Below are 21,056 nucleotides of genomic sequence, written 5' to 3' on the forward strand. Positions count from 1 at the left end.
CCAAGCACCTTGTTCTTGTGTACGGGCTGTACATGTAAGCTGAGCAGCCCCTGTGTAGGGCAAACTGTGTAAAACTGGTAGATATCCTCCTCTAAAAGACTAATGAAAACCAGCTAGGTTTTTATAATCTATTTTCGTAGTCATCATTGTAATGACTAGCTGTCTTTCACCCCCACCACCACCCCAAAGTTCCACATTATTAACTGAATTCATGTTTGACCGCAGTAGTGATGATATTTTGCTACAAAGATCATTGTTACAGTGAGAAGTTCCCACCTGCTTCAAAAGGACAACAGTCATACCAGTGCCCAAGAAGAGCTTCAACGACTCACCCAGTCGCACTCACATCTATTGTGATAAAGTGCTTTGAGAGGCTGGTGATGGCTAGAATCAATTCCTGTATCATCAAGGACCTGGACCCATAGCAAATGGGCCTATGGCCACAATATTTAAACAGCAGATGTCACATTCCACTTTAAGATGGCACTGCTGATGGCAAGCGACAACTTACTGGTGGCTTTCAAAGCAAGAAATGCAACTAAATATTTTATAAATAACACTTTCCTGTAAAAAAATACGGTAAATGATCACCGCAAGCAATAACAAGGAGAGAGGGGACAAGGCTGGGTCAAGGGTCAAAGTGTGCATGTACAAGACCTTTGACTTGGAGTAAGGTCAAGGCACGTTTGAGACGGAGCCAAGGCCAGAGCGTGCAGAGCAGTGGACAGTCAGAGCAGAGGAGAGGCAGATTCGGGGCCTGTCCACCTAAAAAGATAACGAAGTTTGATTGATCTAAACACCAGAGGCTGATTTGGAAAGGTCGTTGCCGGCAGAAACGTGGTGGCGGCGTCCAGGCCCAAAGCGTATCAATGCGACAGGGTTTCAGTGTGAGGAATGACCTGATGTTTGGAGCATTTAAACACCGGGCCAGGTGGACTGAAAAGGAAGGGTGTCAGGTCCATTCTGCTTGAACTCTGCAACGTTAGTTCTGCTCCTTGCTGCACGAGGCTGAGGCTGTGGCCTTGCTCCAGGTTCCACACTGTTTTACTCCGCTACGTGATGAACTGAGGCAGAGACTATGGGTCTGCTCCAAGCTTCGTGTCTGAGGACTCACTTTTGTTCTAAATGCTACTTTTATTGTGTGTACGATATGTTTTCTTTCCCTCTGCATATTGGGTGCTTGTTGGTCTTTTTTTAAAAAATTGGTTCTTTTGGGTTTCTTAATTCATGGCTACCTGTAAGGAGATGATACATTCATATAACCATATAACAATTACAGCATGGAAACAGACCATCTCGGCCCTTCTAGTCCTTGCCGAACGCTTACTCTCACCTAATCTCACTGACACGCACTCAGCCCATAACCCTCCATTCCTTTCCTGTCCATATACCTATCCAATTTTGCTTTAAATGACAATACCAAACCTGCCTCTACCACTTCTACTGGAAGCTCATTCCACACAGCTACCACTCTCTGAGTAAAGAAATTCCCCCTCATGTTACCCTTAAACTTTTGCCCCCTAAGTCGCAACTCATGTCCTCTTGTTTGAATCTCCCCTACTCTCAATGGAAAAAGCCTATCCACATCAACTCTATCTATCCCCCTCATAATTTTAAATACCTCTATCAAGTCCCCACTCAACCTTCTATGCTCCAAAGAATAAAGACCTAACTTGTTCAATCTTTCCCTGTAACTTAGGTGCTGAAACCCAGGTAACATTCTAGTAAATCTTCTCAGTACTCCATTTCGTTGACATCTTTCCTATAATTCAGTGACCAGAACTGTACACAATAATCCAAATTCGGCCTTACCAATGCCTTGTATCATTTCAATATTACATCCCAACTCCTATACTCAATGCTCTGATTTATAAAGGCCAGCATACCAAAAGCTTTCTTCACCACCCTATCCACATGAGATTCCACCTTCAGGGAACTATGCACCATTATTCCTAGATCACTCTGCTCTACTGCATTCTTCAATGCCCTACCATTTACCATGTATGTCCTATTTGGATTATTCCTACCAAAATGTAGCACCTCACACTTATCAGCAGTAAACTCCATCTGCCATCACTCAGCCCACTCTTCTAACTGGCCTAAATCTCTCTGCAAACTTTGAAAACCTACTTCATTATCCACAACACCATCTACCTTAGTATCATCTGCATACTTACTAATCCAATTTACCACCCCATCATCCAGATCATTAATGTATATGACAAACAACACTGAACCCAGTACAGATCCCTGAGGCACACCACTAGTCACCGGCCTCCAACCTGACAAACAGTTATCCACCACTACTCTCTGGCATCTCCCATCCAGCCACTTTTGAATCCATTTTACTACTTCAATATTAATACCTAACGATTGAACCTTCCTAACTAACTTTCTGTGCGGAACCTTGTCAAAGGCCTTACTGAAGTCCATATAGACAACATCCACTGCTTTACCCTCATCAACCTTCCTCGTAACCTCTTCAAAAAATTCAATAAGATTTGTCAAACATGACCTTCCACACACAAATCCATGTTGACTGTTCCTAATCAGACCCTGTCTAACCAGATAATTATATATACCATCTCTAAGAATACTTTCCACTAATTTACCCACCACTGACGTCAAACTGACAGGCCTATATTTGCTAGCTTTACTCTTAGAACCCTTTTTAAACAATGGAACCACGTGAGCAATACGCCAATCCTCTGGCACCATCCCCGTTTCTACTAACATTTGAAATATTTCTGTCAGAGCCCCTGCTATTTCTACACTAACCTCCCTCAAGGTCCTAAGGAATATCCTGTCAGGACCCGGAGATTAATCCACTTTTATATTCCTTAAAAGCCCCAGTACTTCCTCCTCTGTATTCGTCATAGTTTTCATAACTTCCCTACTTGCTTCCCTTACCTTACACAATTCAATACCCTTCTCCTTAGTGAATACCAAAGAAAAGAAATTGTTCAAAATCTCCCCCATCTCTTTCGGCTCCACACATAGCCATCCACTCTAATTCTCTAAGGGACCAATTTTATCCCTCACTATCCTTTTGCTATTAATATAACTGTAGAAACCCTTCGGATTTATTTTCACCTTACTTGCCAAAGCAACCTCGTATCTTCTTTTAGCTTTTCTGATTTCTTTCTTAAGATTCTTCTTACATTCTTTATATTCGTCAAGCACCTCATTTACTCCACGCTGCCTATATTTATTGCAGATCTCTCTTTTTTCCTAACCAAGTTTCCAATATCCCTTGAAAACCATGGCTCTCTCAAACTTTTAACCTTTCCTTTAAACCTAACAGGAACATAAAGATTCTGTACCTGTTAATGACTGCCATTTCTCTATTACAAACTTCCCATAAAACAAATTGTTCCAATCCACTCCTTCTAAATCCTTTTACGTCGCCTCAAAGTCAGCCTTTCTCCAATCAAAAATCTCAACCCTGGGTCCAGTCCTATCGTTCTCCATAATTATATTGAAACTAATGGCATTGTGATCACTGGACACAAAGTGCTCCCCAACACATACCTCTGTCACCTGACCTATTTCATTCCCTAACAGGAGATCCAACACTGCCCCTTCTCTAGTTGGCACCTCTATGTATTGCTGCAAAAAACTATCCTGCACACATTTTACAAACTCCAAACCATCCATCCCTTTTACAATATGGGCTTTCCCAGTCTATGTGTGGAAAATTAAAATCTCCCACAATCACAACCCTGTGCTTACTACAAATATCTGCTATCTCCTTGCAAATTTGCTCCTCCAATTCTCGCTCCCCATTAGGTGGTCTATAATACACCCCTATAAGTGTTACTAAACCTTTCCCATTCCTCAATTCCACCCCAAAAGCCTCCCTAGACGAGCCCTCTAATCTATCCTGCAAGAGCACCGCTGTAATATTTTCTCTGACAAGCAATACAACACCTCCCCCTCTTGTCCCTCCGATTCTATCACACCTGAAGCAACGAAATTCAGGAATATTTAGTTGCCAATCACACCCCTCCTGCAACCATGTTTCACTAATAGCTACATCATCATATTTCCAGGTATCAATCCATGCTCTAAGCTCATCCACTTTTCTTACAATGCTCCTAGCATTAAAATAAATGCATTTAAGAAATTTTCCACCTCTTCCTCTGTTTATCTCTAACAGCACAAAGAACTTTACTGTCTTCTTTTTCTTCCTTCTCCCCTACATCTGTTCTTACACTCTGGTTCCCCTCCCCCCTCATATCTAGTTTAAAGCCACTGGAGCCTCTCTAGCAAACCTACCTGCAAGAATATTTGTCCCCCTCCAGTTCAGATGTAAACTGTCCCACCGGAACAGGTCCCACCTTCCCTGGAAAACTGCCCAATTATCTATAAATCTGAAGCCCTCCATCCTGCACCATGTCTTCAGCCACGTGTTGATCTGCACTATCTTACTATTTCTAAACCCACCAGCACGTGGCACTGGTAGCAATCCTGAGATTGCTATCCTGGAGGACCTGTCCTTTAACTTGGCACCTAGCTCCCTAAACTCACTCTTCCTACCCACGTCATTGGTCCCTACATGGACCACGACATCCGGCGGCTCACCTCCCTCTTGAGAATACTGAGAACTCAATCCGAGATATCATGGACCCTGGCACCAGGGAGGCAACAGACCATCCAGGATTCTCGATCTCTTCCACAGAATCTCCTATCTGTCCCCCTAACTATCGAATCACCTATCACTACTGCTCTCCTCTTTTCCCTCCTTCCCTTCTGAGCTGAGGGTCCAGTCTCGGTGCCAGAGACGCAACCAATGCAACTTGTCCCTGGTAGGTTGTCCCCACCAACAGTATCCAAAACAGTATACTTATTGTTGATGGGAACGGCCACAGGGGTGCTCTGCTCTTCCTGTCTATTCCCCTTCCCTCTCCTGACAGTCACCCAGCTACCTGTCTCCTGACTCCTAGGGGTGACTATCTCCCTGAAACTCCTGTCTATTTCTGCCTCTGCCTAACATGGTTTGTCAGGAGCTGCAGCTGGATGCACCTTTTGCAGGTGTAGTCATCAGGGACAGCTGTGCTCGCCCTGACTTCACACATACTGCAAACGGAGCACTCAACTGCCCTAACTGCTGCCTCCATTACCTACTCCTAACCTAATTAGATTAATTAAAGGAGTTTACCCAGCCTTGCCTCACCTGGAGTGAAGCTCGTACTCAGCCTCTGCTCGCTATTTAAATTCTCCTGCTGCCTCAAGGGCCGACTTTCACGCGCTTGCGCAGTTGTACCCCGTTCAAACCTCGCCTCTGCCTGTTCTCGCTGAAGCCTGATTGAGCCAAAGCCAACCCACTCTGCCTCAGTCCACTCTGATGATGGCCGCTGTATATGGAGGTCTTTCTTTTTAAACCTTTGGCGAGCTACGTCACGCGCCTGCACAGTCTAGCCTCTTTGCCGTGATCAGTTAAAAAAAAACAGCTTCTCTCCGAGCTTCTTTTACCTCTTCCCTCTCCGCCTCTTGCTGCAATTTAAATAACCGTTGAAAACTTCCTCTCCTTTTTAAACCTTTGGCGCACTACGTCACGTGCCTGCGCAGTCTAGCCTCTTTGCTGCAATCAATTAAAAACAAAGCTTCTCTCCGAGCTTCTTTTACCTCTTCCTTCTCCGCCTCTTGCTGCGATTTAAATAACCGTTGAAAATTTCCTCTCCTTTTTAAACCTTTGGCGCACTACGTCACATGCCTGCGCAGTCTAGCCTCTTTGCTGCGATCAGTTAAAAAAAACAGCTTCTCTTTGAGCTTCTTTTACCTATTCCCTCTCCGCCTCTTGCTGCGATTCCAAGTACACATAATAAACATACTTTGTACTTTGAAATTCATGGCCTTGGATCACGTGAACAATACTAATATCTATATTATGATGCTGTTTATGGACTACAACTCTGCATCTGACACCATCATTCCTACGGTTCTGATCCAAAGGCCCAAAACATGGGGCTTTGTACCTCCCACTGCAACTGGATCCTCAACTTCCTCATCAGAAGATCATAGTCTGTGTGGATTGGAAATAACATCTGCACCTTGCTGACTATCAACACTGGCACACCTCAAGGATATGTGCTTTACCCTCCCTACACCCTGACTGTGTGGCTAAGCACAGTTCAAATGCCATTTGTAAATTTGCTAATGGCACGACAATTGTTGACAGAATTTCAGATGGTGAGAGGGTGTACAGGAATGAGATATACCAGCCAGTTGAGAGATGTCTCAACAACAATCTTGAACTCAACTTAAGAAAGACCAAAGAACTGATTGTGAAGTTCAGAAAGGGTAAGACAGGGAAACACACAACATAGGGGGATCAGAAGTGGAAAGTGTGAGCAGTTTCAAATTCCTGGGTGTCAACATCTCTGAGGATCTAACCGAGGGCAAACATATCTATGCAGTTACAAAGAAGGCATGACAGCGGATATATTTCATTAGGTGTTTGAAATTTGGTTTGTCACCAGGGACACCCTCAAATTTCTACAAATCATTCTACAGTGCATGCTTACTGGCTGCATCACCATCCGGTATAGGTCGGGGAAGATGTGCTGCTACTGCACAGGACCTCCATCACCCAGGACATGCCCTGTTCTCACTGCTACCATCAGGAGGGAGTTATAGGAGCTTGAAGGCACACACTTAATGATTCAGGAACAGCTTCTTCCCCTCTGCCATCTGAGTTCTGAATGGACATCAAACCCATGAACACTGCCTCATTACTTTCTTCTGCACTACTTATTTAACTATCTCACACACACACACACACACACACACACACACACACACACACACACACACACACACACACACACACACACACACACACACACACACACACACACACACACACACACACACACACACACACACACACACACACACACAGTCATTCACAGTTTTTATCACGTACCACATGTACTGCTGCGCAAAAACAACAAATGTCATGACATATGCCAATGATATTAAACCTGATTCTGATTCCGAATTCAGGCTTCCAGGTCATTAGTCCAATAACTTAATCTCAGGTAAAGAGGGAACACTGCCATCTGCTGGCTCACCTCCAGCTTGACTTGGAAATACACAGTCCTCTTTCATTGGTGGATCCAAGTCCTGGTACTCCATCCCCATTGGTGTTTTGGGAACACCTTTACCTAAAGGCTGCAGCAGTTAAAGGTGGCAGTTCCACACCACCTTCTCAAGGAAAATGATGGAAGGACAATAAACACTGGCCTTGTAGAGGCAAGTGATGTGCATCAAGGTTTTAGGTTAAGACCCTACCTCAAGATGGAGAGAGAAGAGGAAAGATGGCCAATATAGAGCAGTGGGAGGCTGGAAACTTTTTCTCTTCCTTTTCAGTCCTTCCTAAAGCAGCGTCTTCATTCAAAATGTCAAAGTTCAAAGTAAATGTACCATCAAAGCATGGATATGTCCCTGAACACTATCTTGAGATTCATTTTATTGCAGGCATTCACAGTAGAACAAAGAAAACAATAAAATCAATGAAAGCTGTACACAAAGACTGACAAACACCACTGTGCAAATAAAATTTTAAAATGTTATATTAATAGACGATAAACAAATATGAGTTGTAGAGTCCTTGAATGTTAGTCCACAGGTTGTGGAATCTTTTCAGAGTTGAGGCGAATGGAGTTATCCACACTGGTTCAGGAGCCTGTTAGTTGAAGGGTAATAACTGTTTCTGAACCTAGTCGTATGGGGCCAACAGAAGGAGGCATGGGTACCTCCTTCCTCATGGTGACAGCGAGAAGAGAGCATGGCCTGGATGGTGGGGATTTTCGATGATGGACGTTGCTTTCTTGTGGCAGCGCTCCATTGTAGATGTGCTCAGTGGTGGGGATGGCTTTGTCTGTGATGTACTGGGAGGTTTTGTCTGTGATGTTTTGGAGGCTTTTCCATTTTTGAGCATTGGTATTTGAATACCAAGCCATGATGCAGCCAGTCAGGCTTTTCCATTCTTTGGCATTAGTGTGTCCATACCAGGCCCTGATGCATCTATAGAAGTTTGTCAAAGTTTTAGTTGACATGCCAAATCTAAGCATTCTTCTAAGTAGCAGCACTGTCATGCCTTCTTTGTGATGGTACCTACATGCTAATAATCATTAGCCTTTTCTCTCTACAGATGCTGGCTGACTAGCTGTGTTCTTCTAACATTCTGTTTCTTGCCCAAGAATTGCTTGGAATTTACCACAAACTTTCATGATCCTGTTTTTGTGATCAGCCATAAGATCTTAAAAGAGAGTATTGTCCATGAAGCCCTGAATGAGATAGTAAACAAATAGCACAGAAAAGAAAATACATTTTCTCTGCTAGAGATAGCAGAGATTATTAGGAAAGGTTTATTAACCTCTGTACTAACAATCTGGTTAATATAACTATCCACTATAGACTAGGACATATATTGGAATAGAATGAGAGAGTGACAATGAAAGGCTACAAGACATTGTTCATGCCTACTGTTCTAGAAGACTCTAGATATCTTCAACAATCTGGCTCAAGAAGTGAAGCCAAGTTCATGCAGCTGACCAGAGGCCCGTATATCCCATGTAATGGATTCTAAAAGCAGTCTCTCTCATGTACCACCTCTCCAGAGGTCCAATTTCTGCTAGAACACAAACAAACAATGCTTAAAATACTCAGCACATCTACAGGAATATAAACAGTCAACATTTCAAGTTGGAGACCCTTTGTCACACAATTGCCAATTGTTAGACCAACTTCTCCAAGTTCTGTTTGTCACAGTGACTGCTCTTCCTTCCTCCAAGGTAAACTGGCAATACTAGCAGCTGCAATTACAGATAAGCTTTATTGAGGGCAATTAAATGAAGCAGATCTAAAAGGAAGTGATCTAAAAGTTGGAAATACTCCAAACAATCCAATTTCACGATGCAGAGCACATAATTAGTCAAAAATCACTCCCAACAACCAGTTTTTGAAGTAAGTTCCAATGCAAAACACACACAAGTACTGCACTGCATAAAGGAATTGAGTCTAAGCTATAGAATTGCAAGTTTTATTTGCAGGTCCAATAACGGAGAAATCTTGGCTCTTGGTTAAAATGATAACAGAATTTTGAATGCATTAGAGACCTCTAATTACACTTATTTATTGCTTTGTTGTTCATGTCATTCATCTCTGGACCTTGTGGCGCATCGGGCAGCAACCTTGCTGTTTCTTTAGCATTTGTCTGGTTTTTTTTGCGAGGCCAAATTGCTAACTTGACACTCAACCCAGTACTGATGGAAAGTGTGCAAGGAGCTGGCCTGATTCGAAACCAGGACCATTCGCCTCAAAGTCCAGTGCGAATGCCACTACACCACCATCCAGCATATTCATTGCTTTAGCTTATGCAGAACTGTCCAAGTTTGAGGAGGCTGTGGATCACGGATGAGGATATCACCACTTGAACAGCTAGAAACTCTGTTCCCATCAGGAATTAATTACTTTCAGCTCTAACACTTCATCTATATATTATTCCTTTCTAGTATACTATATTGATAAGTAGATATTAAATGGTGTTCAGTAACTTTAACTAAACTAAAAGTTGCATTCTTACAGTAAAAATGTCTGATAGGCAGTTATGATTAGATTAAGTACCTAATAGCACTGAATTAATTACGTTAGCAGGAATGTTGTGTTGTAAAATTGCCTGCCAAATAGAGGTTAGATAAGAGTTCAAATGCTGGATGATTAATGATTGAATAATATTTCAATGGATATATTATTCGGTACGAATGGGGAAGGCATTTTAAATTTTCGTGGATTTTTTTCCTCAGTTGTTTCCTTGTTGGTCGGTATTACTAATCTCAGCAATTTACCATTTTCCACCATTAGCTGACTGGTGGAAATTAAGTGGAAAAATCAATTTCCCATTTATTTAATTACCCTGTTGAACATGGCATCAACCATTAAAATGTTGATATTAACAATTATGAACTTAGTAAAAGAACTATCAAAAAGTACTTTTCCTCATGCTGGAGGCATCAAAGAAAGCAACTTTAATTTTATAAATTCCCATTCAAACATCATTTTCAGCAGAAACTGCACATCAGAATCAGATACTGATGATATATCATGCATCCTCACCATCTGAGGTCTGTTAGTGAGGAAGTCCCACACCCAGTTGCACGGTGGTGTATTTAGACCGAGGAGTAGGAGTTTGTTCACCTAAGTCTGTGGGACAATAGCGTTAAATTGTTTTGAACTGTGGACCCCAAATGTCCACAGAGACCTCCAATGGCATACTATTTATGTTAGGGTGTGACTCCTGGGTTATTTATCGGCAATAGTGGGTCATCGACAGACGCAGAAACTGTTTGTGCGAGCTAAAGCAGCTGTGCCACAGGGGCCTATGGCACACAGAAAAGTTCATTAGGGAAAGTCAAAACGGCTTTGTGAAAGGGAAATTATGCTGATCCACTTCATTGGATTTCTTTAAAGTAACACCTGCTGTAAATACAGAAAGACATGGAATTATGTTACTTAAATTTCCAGAAGTTATTTCATAAGGTGCTGCATTAAAGGTCATTGCAAAGTAAAAATAAAGCTCCTGATGTTGGAGGTAATATTATGGCATGGATCAAATATTGCTTGCTAACAAGAAACAGAGAGTGGGCGTAAATGAGTCATTTCTGGTTGGCAAGCAGTGTACCTCAGGGATCAGCACCGATGTCTCAGTTCTTTTTCCCAACGTATATAAGTGACTTGGATGAAGGTGCAGAATATTTGATTGATAGAATTCAGTGTGGCACAGTAGCGCAGTGGTTCAATTCCCGTAACAAGTTTGTACATTCTCCCTGTGACCGCGTGGGTTTCCTCTAGGTGCCCTGGTTTCCTCCCACAGTCCAAAGACATACCAGTTGGTAGGTAAATTGGTCAATGTAAATTATCCTGTGATTAGGCTATAATTAAATCCGGGGATTGCTGGGTGGAAGGGCCTATTCTGCACTGCATCTTAATACGTAAATAACTAAATGTATCAAATATAGATAAGAGAGTAAGTTGTGCTCTAGACATCAGGAGGCCACATTAGGCAAAGATTCTGACTTCTGACAGACAGAAGTGTAATTCAAGAAAATTTGAAATTGTCTATTCTTGCAGGATTTTTTTTTAAAAGCGGTAAGAGAATGCATTGGTCTGGAATGCAAGGGATCAGTGACCCAATGTATAACTTGCAGAGAGTTAATATGCAGGTATAGAAAGCAATTAGGAAAGCTAACTAAACATTCATATTTATTGTGAGGGGAATTCAAAGCAAATGTAGGAAGCTATACTACATTTACATGGAACAATCATGAGACCGTGTTTGCAGCACTGCATACATTTGTGGTCTTACTTAAAGAAATATGTCAAGGCTTTGGAAACAGTTTACAAGGAAAGATTGGACCAGTTTGCTGTGTCTACCTGAATTTATAAGAGTGAGAGGCAACGAATGAAACAATCGAGGTCCATAGGGGTGGGTATGTGGAGGACCACACACAAAGTGCTGGAAGATCTCAGTAGGTCAGGCAGCATCAAAAGAAATGAATAAACAGTCAATGTTTCCAGTCAGGACTGGAAAGGAATGGGGAAGATACTAGAATAAAAAAGGAAGGAGGACAAGCTAGAAGGTGAAAGGTGAAGCCAGATGGGTGGGGGAGGAGAAATTCAGTAAGTTGAAAGGTGATGTGGAAAAGGCAAAAAGGTTAGAGAAAAAGGAATCTTATAGGAGAGTGGACCATGAGAGAAAGGGAAGGAGGAAGGGCACCAGGGGAGGTAAGAGGCCAGTGTGAGGAAAAGAAAAGAGAACAGAGAGGGAAAGTATTACTGGATAGAGAAATTGATGTTCATGACATCAGATTGGAGGGTACTTAGAACGATTATGAAGTGTTGCCTCTCCACTCTGAGAGTGGCCTCAGCATTACAGAAGGCGGTCATAGACTTACATGTCAGATCAGAAATGGGGGTAGAATTAAAATGTTTGGCCACTGGGAAATTCCATTTTTTGCAGATAGAGCAGAGGTGCTCCACATGCTCTCAATTGCAACAACTTTCAACTCCTCTCCACCACCACCCTCCTCCATCTGGTGGAACTGGTCCTCATCCTCAACAATTTCTCCTTCAGCACCTCCCATTTTCTCCAAACTTGGGGTAACCATGGGCACCCACATGGGCCCCAGCTATGCCTGCCTTTTTGTTAGCTGTGTGGAATAGTCTATGTTCCAAGTCTTCACTGGTAATGCTCCACAACTCTTTCTATGCTACACTGCCAATGACATTACCAGATATCAATGTAGCACAAAAAGAGTTGGAATGCATTCTGGCATGAACATTGCTTTCTCCTTCCAGTATTTTTTCCCCTATCCCTTCCTTCTTCTATTCCCTACTCTGGCCTCTTCCCTTTCTCCCATGGTCTACTCTCCCCTATCAGATCCCTTTTTCTCCAATCCTTTGCATTTCCTGCCTTCACATTCCAGTTTCTTACCTCATTACCCCTCCCTCACCCACCTGACTTCACTTCTCACCTTCTAGATCGTCCTCCTCCCCCTCCCGCCACCTGTTATACTGACATCTTCCCCCTTCCTTTCCAGTCATGATGAAGAGTCTCTGCCCAAAATGTTGACTTTTTATTCACTTCCATAGATGTTGCCTGACCTGCTGAGTTCCTTCAACACTTTGTGTGTGTTCCTCTGGATTTCCAGCATCTGCAGAAACTCTTGTGGATATAAAGAGGATGTATTCCTGTACGCTTAAGGAAAGGCACTACCCATTTTAGACAAGGATGAGGAAAAATGTTTTCTCAGAGGGTTTGTCTTTCTGGAGCTCCTTTCCTCAAAGCGTGGCGGAAGCTTTGAATATTTTTAAGGCAATGATAATAATGTAAATGGATTCTTGCTAAGCAAAAGGGTGAAAGGTTGCTGGGAGCAGTCATAAATGTAGATTTGAAATTACAGTCAAATTAGCCATGACTCAAGAAGCTGAGTGGCCTACTTTGTGTATGTTCTAATCTCTGGTTCAAAGACAATTTTTATAATTCAACATTTATGTTAATGCCATTAGTCACTGGATGTGTCTGCGAGTTATAAATTACTGTTATCTTGCTTATGCACTCTCACCAATACCCTTGTCCTTTCTGCACTTCCTCAAATCCTCTCTCCTAGCATAACCCCTTTTTATCGCCAAAGAGACCAAGAATCACAAACTGACTCCTCCCACTTGCTTCTCAATGGTGCATTGCGACTAGGAGTCATTGAACTTGCTAATCATGCAAGGCTGATTCGATTAGACATAAATCGAATGTACTGTGGAATTTTGCACCAGCCCTCAAAAAAAATTCATTAGCCTGCTGTAGCACATCAATTTGCCAAAGAACATCAAGGCCATGGGAATATGGTAAAAAGCAAATCTGTCTAAACAGAGAAGTCAGAAGGTATACCTTTAAATTCTAATTGACTTTTAATTTCCACTTATAATCATAACACTTGTTTTCATAAAGAAGTAAAATTTCAAAGCAGGATCAGCCCATAAAGTTGATTCTGCTATTTAATTAAATCATGATGTACCTTGTGCTTCAAAGTCTAATTTATTCCCAATCCCAAAGAATCCAAAACTCAATTACCCCCAACCTCCACAAAGAGGCCTATCAATGACATACTATTAATGCCTTATTACAAAATCTCTTCCTTCTCAATCCTAACGTTTTATAAGACTACTACTCCTAATTATGGATTCTCCAGCCAGAGGACATAACCTGCTTCTATCTATTCTATTACTTCCCCTTGTTTCCCCATGCTTAATCACTCAAAAAGATCAGCACTCATTCTTTCTCCTCCCCCTCGCAGGACAGCACTCTCATTCCAGCAATCACAGAAACACAGAAAACCTACAGCACAATACAGGCCCTCCAGCCCACAAAGCTGTGCCGAACATATCCTTACCTTAGAACTACCTAGGCTTACCCATAGCCCTCTATTTTTCTAAGCTCCATGTATCCATCCAGGAGTCTCTTAAAAGACCCTATCGTTACCGCCTACACCACCATCGCTGGCAGCCCATTCCACACACTCTCTGAGTAAGCAACTTCCCCCTGACATTTCCTCTGTACCTGAATCGATCCTGGACTCAGCATAGCAAAAATTCACACAGTAAATGTATGCTTGAGATAAGTAGAGCAAAACTGCAGGAAGTGGTTCCAATAAGGTCACACCAACACCCTGTACAATCTCAAGAGATCCGTATTTTGGTACAGTAAAGACCTAAATGTCAACAGCCCTCTAGATTTCTTGCTGTACCTCAAGTTCACTTTCTGCAACTCATGAAACACCAAATTATTTTTCAGTTTGTCACTATTTAAAAAATATATACTGATTCTCTATTCTTCCTACCAAAATCTGGAATTTTGTATTTTTTATCTGTCACCTTCTTGCTTCATATAAACTTCTTATATTCCTTTGGATTAACTCTATATTGCCCTCACAATTCTCCTTTTCATCTAGTCTTGCATGTGAGAGAGAAGATGATAATGGGAGATAAGTGGAGACTTGAGATTGTCCTGCAAGCAAGCATTGACTCCATGGCCCAAATGGAACTATGTCAGAAGAAAATGAGAAATTTACATTACCTTTTCATCTAAGTCCTTAATATAAAATAGGAATAGCTGAGGACCTGCGACTGATTCACGTGATACTCCACCCAACGGTCCACCAGCCCCATTATAACCTCTATATTCTTAGTCTGTTTCTGAAAGAGTAGGATTGTAAGGAGGGTTACCTCCTTCATTTCCTCTTCCTCCCCCCCAACTTAAAATTAATTACTCTTTGGGCGTCTAATCCACTGGAACTGGTAAACCTCCAGTCACTCTGTATGTGTGAGCCAACAAGTGCCGGCAAGTCATTCAACCATAAGAGCCTTAAAGCAAATGTGAACCTGCTTTCACCGAATAACCATGTTCACCTGACTGATCTTCCTCCTCTTTAGTCTAAAAATGTGGGCCCTTAAAGCAAAATTAAAAAATATACAAATTATACAAACCTGTACATCTTGGTTTCTTTAATTTCCAAATACATTTATTATCCAAGTATGTCTACGTTACCATATAGAGTCGATTTCAATTCATTGGGCCATCAGTTAATTGGGCAGCTGCTTATTTGGGACAAATCTTTTAAAAAATTGTGAAAATAGCCAGGATTCCCTTCATTTATTTGGGGCAGGAGGTTGATGCCAGTTTCTAACTAGCATCTGTCAAATGCACTTGCTGTGGCCGATAAGACCCTGTGCTTAGAGCAAACAGGTTTGTAATTAATGTCTGTGGCATGTGTTTGTGCTCAAAAAACAGTGATCTTTGTCACTGACACTTGCCGAGAAATAAGCAGCAAGACAATTCAGAACTATTTCGCTCATTGTGATTTCAAGCATTTAAGCTTGGAGATGCCAGAATTGACTGGGAGTGAAAATGAAATGATTTCAATACTTCAACAAGTTAGGAATTACGAAAAATATGAAGGTATCAACAGTCACTTTGAATGTTACAATGAAAATGAAGATTCAGAGGATGCAATCATTGAAGATGTTGTATGAAGGCAGCATATTAAATGCACTATGTGTCTGTACTAATTTTGTTCATTTACAATCAAAAGAACACAGCAGTGTACACTGGATGAATTCCTCTATCGACAACTATTAGAAACCAATACACAGTTTTATAGTACTGTAGTGGCATCGATAGTTTTCTAATTTGTTATGTACTTCATTTAAATACATAATTTGTTACTCAGTTAAACTGTAGTTTGTCTTCTTGATAGGTTTTTAACTATTTCCATGAAAATTCAGCTAATTAGGGCTGCCACTTAATTAGGCCAAAACATAATGATTCCGATGTGTCCTAATTAACCAGAATCCACTATACAATCTTAATATTCATTGTCTTGCAGGCATTTCCAGAAATACAATAGAATCTCCAAAAAAAACATACACAGAGGCTGACAAAACAACCGATGTACAAAAGACAAACTTTTTTCAATCAAAATAAACTTTATTTATAATAATAAAAATTATTTACAAGAATAAACCATGCAATGCTTTTTCATACTTACATTCATAGATCAATGCATTAAGTAGCGCTCCATTACATTTTTTTAATCAACAGCACTACTGCCACTCATGTTGCCCCCCACCCCCCCATGCTGAGGTGGTACACTACTATAATAATTCAGGGGCATCCTCACCCAACCCAGTAAAGGAAGAGCCCTATACTATGGTCCTTCCCCACAGAGCTCTTGCGGTGGCTGCAGCAAGCTTCAGCTTCAATGTCAGTCCGTGATGAAATTTGATAGGACACTCCCCACTGTGCATCTATAGAAGTTTGTAAAAGTTCTAGGTGACTTGTCAAATCCATGAAAGCTTCTAAGAAAGTAGAGGTGCTATCATGCCTTCTTTCTGATGGCATTTATATGCTGTTCCCAGGACAGATCCTCTGATAGGTTAATGTCAAGGAATTTAAAAACTTCTGACCCTCTCCACATCTGATCCACTAATAAACACTGACTCATAGACCTCCATCTTCTTCCTCCTGTAGCCAATGATCAGCTTTTCGTTTTGCTGACTTTGAGTCAAGGTTGTTGTTGTGGTATCACTCATTAAGATTTTCAATCACCCTTCTATATGCTGATTATTTGGCTATTTACAGTATAAAGTATTACATTCTAGTCAATCCTGAAATGGCCTTTAAATAGCTTATGAATTGTGGTATTTATGATCATTATCTTACTGCTACAATATATCATGTGTTTCATCTTCTCTGCTCTCTTCTCTGCTTTTTCCTTTAAACTGCAGGGGTAGAGACTAAAAGCAACAACCCATAACTTACTGCCCTCTACTGTGCCTATCGTCTTGTTTATTATTTATTGTAATGGCTGCACTGTTATCTGCACTTTATGCAGTCCTGGGTAGGTCTGTAGTCTAGTGTAGTTTTTTTCTGTGTTGCTTTTACATAGTTCAGTCTAGTTTTTGTATTTTTTCCATGTAGCACCATGGTTCAGAAAAACGTTGTCTCGATTTTACTGTGTACTGTACCAGTAGTTTGGTCGAAATGACAATAAAAAGTGACTTGACTTTCCACTGTCTGGTCCAATAGAGGGCAAATAGTTTGTAATCAAGAACACAACATTTGCCACGTATTACAAAATCTGTATTGTAATGACACCTATGTTAGGAGCTGCTTGCTGGCACCTAATTCCCAAAGTTGGCAAAGAACAGGAGAGAACAGAACTCAGGGGCAGCCTAGTGAATACATCAACTTGCAGGCCAATAGCCAAAAAAAGTCTACTGCAATAACATTCTATTGAGGAAATGTACCAGTCACTGTTTTTTAAAAACATATTGGGGGTTATTGCAATCCTCTCCATCTTTCCTCAGAGGCTTGGGAGCATTAATGTCGTATATGGTACCTCCTGTACCTAATGAAGTAGCCACTGAGTGTATGTTCATGGTCTTCTGCTGCTGTAGTCCTTCTATTTCAAGGTTCAATATGTTGTGCATTCAGAGATGCTCTTTTGCACACCACTGTTACAATGTCTGGTTATTTGAGTTAATGTCGCCTTCCTGTCAGTTTGAACCAGTCTGACCATTCTCCTCTGATCTCTCTCATTAACAAGGCATTTTCACCCACAGAACTGTCGCTTACTGGATGGGTTTTTCCCCCCATATCATACTCTGAACTTTAGGGACTCTTGTGTGTGAAAATCATCACATAAATACTTATGATATCAGTATCTGAAACATTGCTAGTGTCAGAAGAGTCTTGGAAACAAATAAATTGGTATTGTCACAATCACAGGAAAATCTGCAGATGCCGGAAATCCAGAACAACACACACAAAAATGTTGGAGGAACTCAGCAGGTCAGACAACATTTATGAAAATGAGTAAAATGTTGGCTTTTCAGGCCAAGACCCTTATTCAGGACTGGAAAGGAAGGGGGAAGATGCCAGAATAAAAAGATGCAGGGAGGGGATGGAGAGCCAGCTAGAACGTGATAGGTTAACCTGGCATGTGGGGAAAAGTAAGGGCTGGAGAAGAAAGAATCTGATAGGAGAGGATAGTGAACCATAGGAGAAAAAGAAGGAGGAGAGGCAACAGGGGAGATGATACACAGATGAGGAGAAAAGGTAAGAGGCCAGAATGGGAAAAAGATGAAGGGGGAGGGGAAAAATTTCCAGAAGGAGAGATCGATATTCATTCCATCAGGTTGCAGGCTACCTAGACAGAATATGAGGTGTTCCTCCTCCAACCTGTAGGTGGCCTCATCATAGCGAAAGAGGAGGCTATGGAACGACATGTCGGAACAGGAATGACAATCAGAATTAAAAGGTTTGGCAACTAGGAAGTTCTGGTTTTGGCAGATGGAGCAGAGGTGCTTGACAAGGCTGTCCCCCAGTTTACATCAGAGCTCATCAATGTAGAGGAGGCAGCATCTGGAGCACTGGATACAATAGACAACACCTACAGATGAAGTGTTGCCTCACCTGGAAGAACTGTTTGGGTTCATGATAGATGGTAAGGGAAGAGGTAAATGAACAAGTGTAGTGTATCTGTTGCCTGCAAGTATACGTACCAGGAGGGGGAATAGTGGGGAGTGACAAATGGGCAAGGGAAACATGGAGCGAACAATCCCTGTGGAAAGCAGAGAGTGGTGGAGGAGGTAAAGTTGTGTTTAGTAGTAGGTTCCCTTTGAAGATGGCAGAAGTTGTGGAGGCTGATTTGTTGGATGCAGAAGCTCAAGGGGTGGTAGGCAAGGACAAGAGGGACTCTTATTTCCGTTAAGGTGGTCAGAAGATGGGGGGAGTGAAGATGTCCAGGAAATGGAGGAGATGCAGGTGAGGTCAGCATCAATGGTGGAGGAAGGGAAACTCCATTCTTTAAAGGAGGTGGACATCTCAGATGTCCTAGAAAGAAGAGCCTCATCCTGGGAAGAAATGCAGTGGAGACAAAGTATCTGAGAAAGAGAAAGAGAAAATCATTTGCCTCCAGGAATCCACACCTTCACCCTCACTCACGCCTTCCTCTCACAAATGCTGCACTCTATTCCCTGGTCCCTGGTTACGATTAATGGCTCTACCAGACTGTTTCCAATTTTAGACTTTTAGGTGATGTCAAGATAAACTTCCGATCTCTTATTTTCTTCTCTTCAGTAAGTTTATTTCCACCTTTATAACCTTGCCCAACATGTTTCAGAGCATCCAGAAACAATTATTTCAATGCTCTCATTGTCACACTCCCATCCTTCATCCTCTGTATTCTAAATCATTAGCAATATCCAATCCTACAGCAACTTCCCTTGCCCCCATCCTTGTTAACGTACATGAGCAACCAGTCCTCACACTGTAATATTCATGTTCAAATGCATCCTAATTTCTGTAACCTCTTCCAGGCACTACCCATTCCCAAATACTCACTGTTTCTTCAGTTCTTGCCTCTGATACACCCCTTCCCACATAAACATAGAACCTAGAATGTAGAACAGTACAGCACAGAACAGGCCCTTCTGCCCACAATGTTGTGCTGACCGTTAAACCTACTCCAAGATTAATCTAACACTTCCCTCCCTCCATGTGCCTATCTAAAAGAATAGATGACACCATTGCACCCATGACCATCCCAACATCCATTAATGGCATCCTGGATGTCAACTAGGGAGGAGAATGTTCTGGAGTTATTTCCATAAAATATTCTACCTATCCACCTCCACCTATGTTTCCTAAATTGCTGGGCGACTCTCCAAATGTCTTCATTCTGCCTTGATGTACAATGTTAGTTTGAAATGCTTCCATGTCATTTTTTTAAAAATACAACACAAAAGCATTCGTTCTGATATCTACAACAACAAACTATGAATATATTTCTAAGTGAACCAGTCCAAGATACTCCACAGGACGATAACAAGAAAATGTTCCACCAAGAAGCACGTGCAAATAGGAACAATGAACATAATATTTATCAAAAAAAAGTAGGTCACAACGGGAACTAATAATAGTTTATTTCATTATGGTCGTGCTTATTCTAACTGTATTCTGATTTATACAGTCTAGATCACAGATATAGCAGTTTTCAATTGCCAACACCAGTTGGAAGACAGCACAATACTTATATTTCATTTTATATTGCCAATAGATTTGAACTGCCAAGAAAACATTTTCAACTTACTGTATTCTCCTGTATATGTCTGCGCAGAAGAAGAATATCTGTCTCAAGGGATTGCCTTCTGTTGTTTTCCATGGTCAATGTGTAAGTATTTGGTTCCTTAAGGCAATTCTGTAGTATGTAGCTGTCACCAAAAGTCTTACAGATTCCAGATGATGGAGTGACATGGGAATTCTGGAGACTGAGAAGGAGAAAATGAAAGGCTATGAAATATTTCAATGCACCCACCTTCCCAACAAAGCTGTATGTTTTGGTGCACATATGAGAAGTAAAGCTAATCTATTTTTGAACGCTTATCTGAGCCTATTCCTCTCACTAATGCCATTTGCTTGCACAAGATCGATATCTCTCTGCTCCCTGGCTGCTCCTTTGTTTGTCTAAATGCCTCGTGGTTTCTTTCAAAACCATGCAAGACAGCACCTTCCAGACACTACTGCGTGTGTATAGGAAAAAAAATCATCTTGTAAATCTTCTTTCAACTTTTCCCTTTTCACCTTAAATATGCAGTAAGTAGGTATGGGCCGAAGAGCTTGCTTCTGTGCTTGTGACAAAGTGACTCTAGTTAATAAGATGAGCAGAAAATGCCAGATACAGTTTAGTTCAGAAGAAATTGACATAATGTATTTTAAAAAGGACAGATAAGACTAGGCTATGACACAGTGTGTGCTAGCAAGTATTGTCTTCCAATAGTTCACATTTCTGTCCTGGGAATAAGACTGGCCATATACCCTTTTCTATGCCCACTATAAATTCATATACTTCACATTGCCCCTTAGATTCGGACTCTCCATAGAAAAGAATCAAAACTTATCCAAACACTCATTATTACGGATACAGTCCAATCCA

At 41.4% G+C, this 21,056-nt stretch overlaps 1 protein-coding gene across 3 annotated transcripts in view; it reads right to left on the minus strand.

Moving 5' to 3' along the window:
• The window catches only part of arhgef28a (Rho guanine nucleotide exchange factor (GEF) 28a), a 385,900-nt gene that overhangs the window by 261,386 nt on the left and 103,458 nt on the right, over window positions 1–21,056 (minus strand). For all 3 annotated transcript variants that reach the window (XM_073048304.1, XM_073048303.1, XM_073048302.1), the window contains exon 6: window positions 20,214–20,391. In XM_073048304.1, coding sequence (XP_072904405.1) covers window positions 20,214–20,391 — 178 coding nt within the window. The remainder of the gene's footprint in view (window positions 1–20,213; window positions 20,392–21,056) is intronic.

This window comes from Hemitrygon akajei, chromosome 6 (assembly GCF_048418815.1).
Source record: "Hemitrygon akajei chromosome 6, sHemAka1.3, whole genome shotgun sequence".
Lineage (NCBI taxonomy): Eukaryota > Metazoa > Chordata > Chondrichthyes > Myliobatiformes > Dasyatidae > Hemitrygon > Hemitrygon akajei.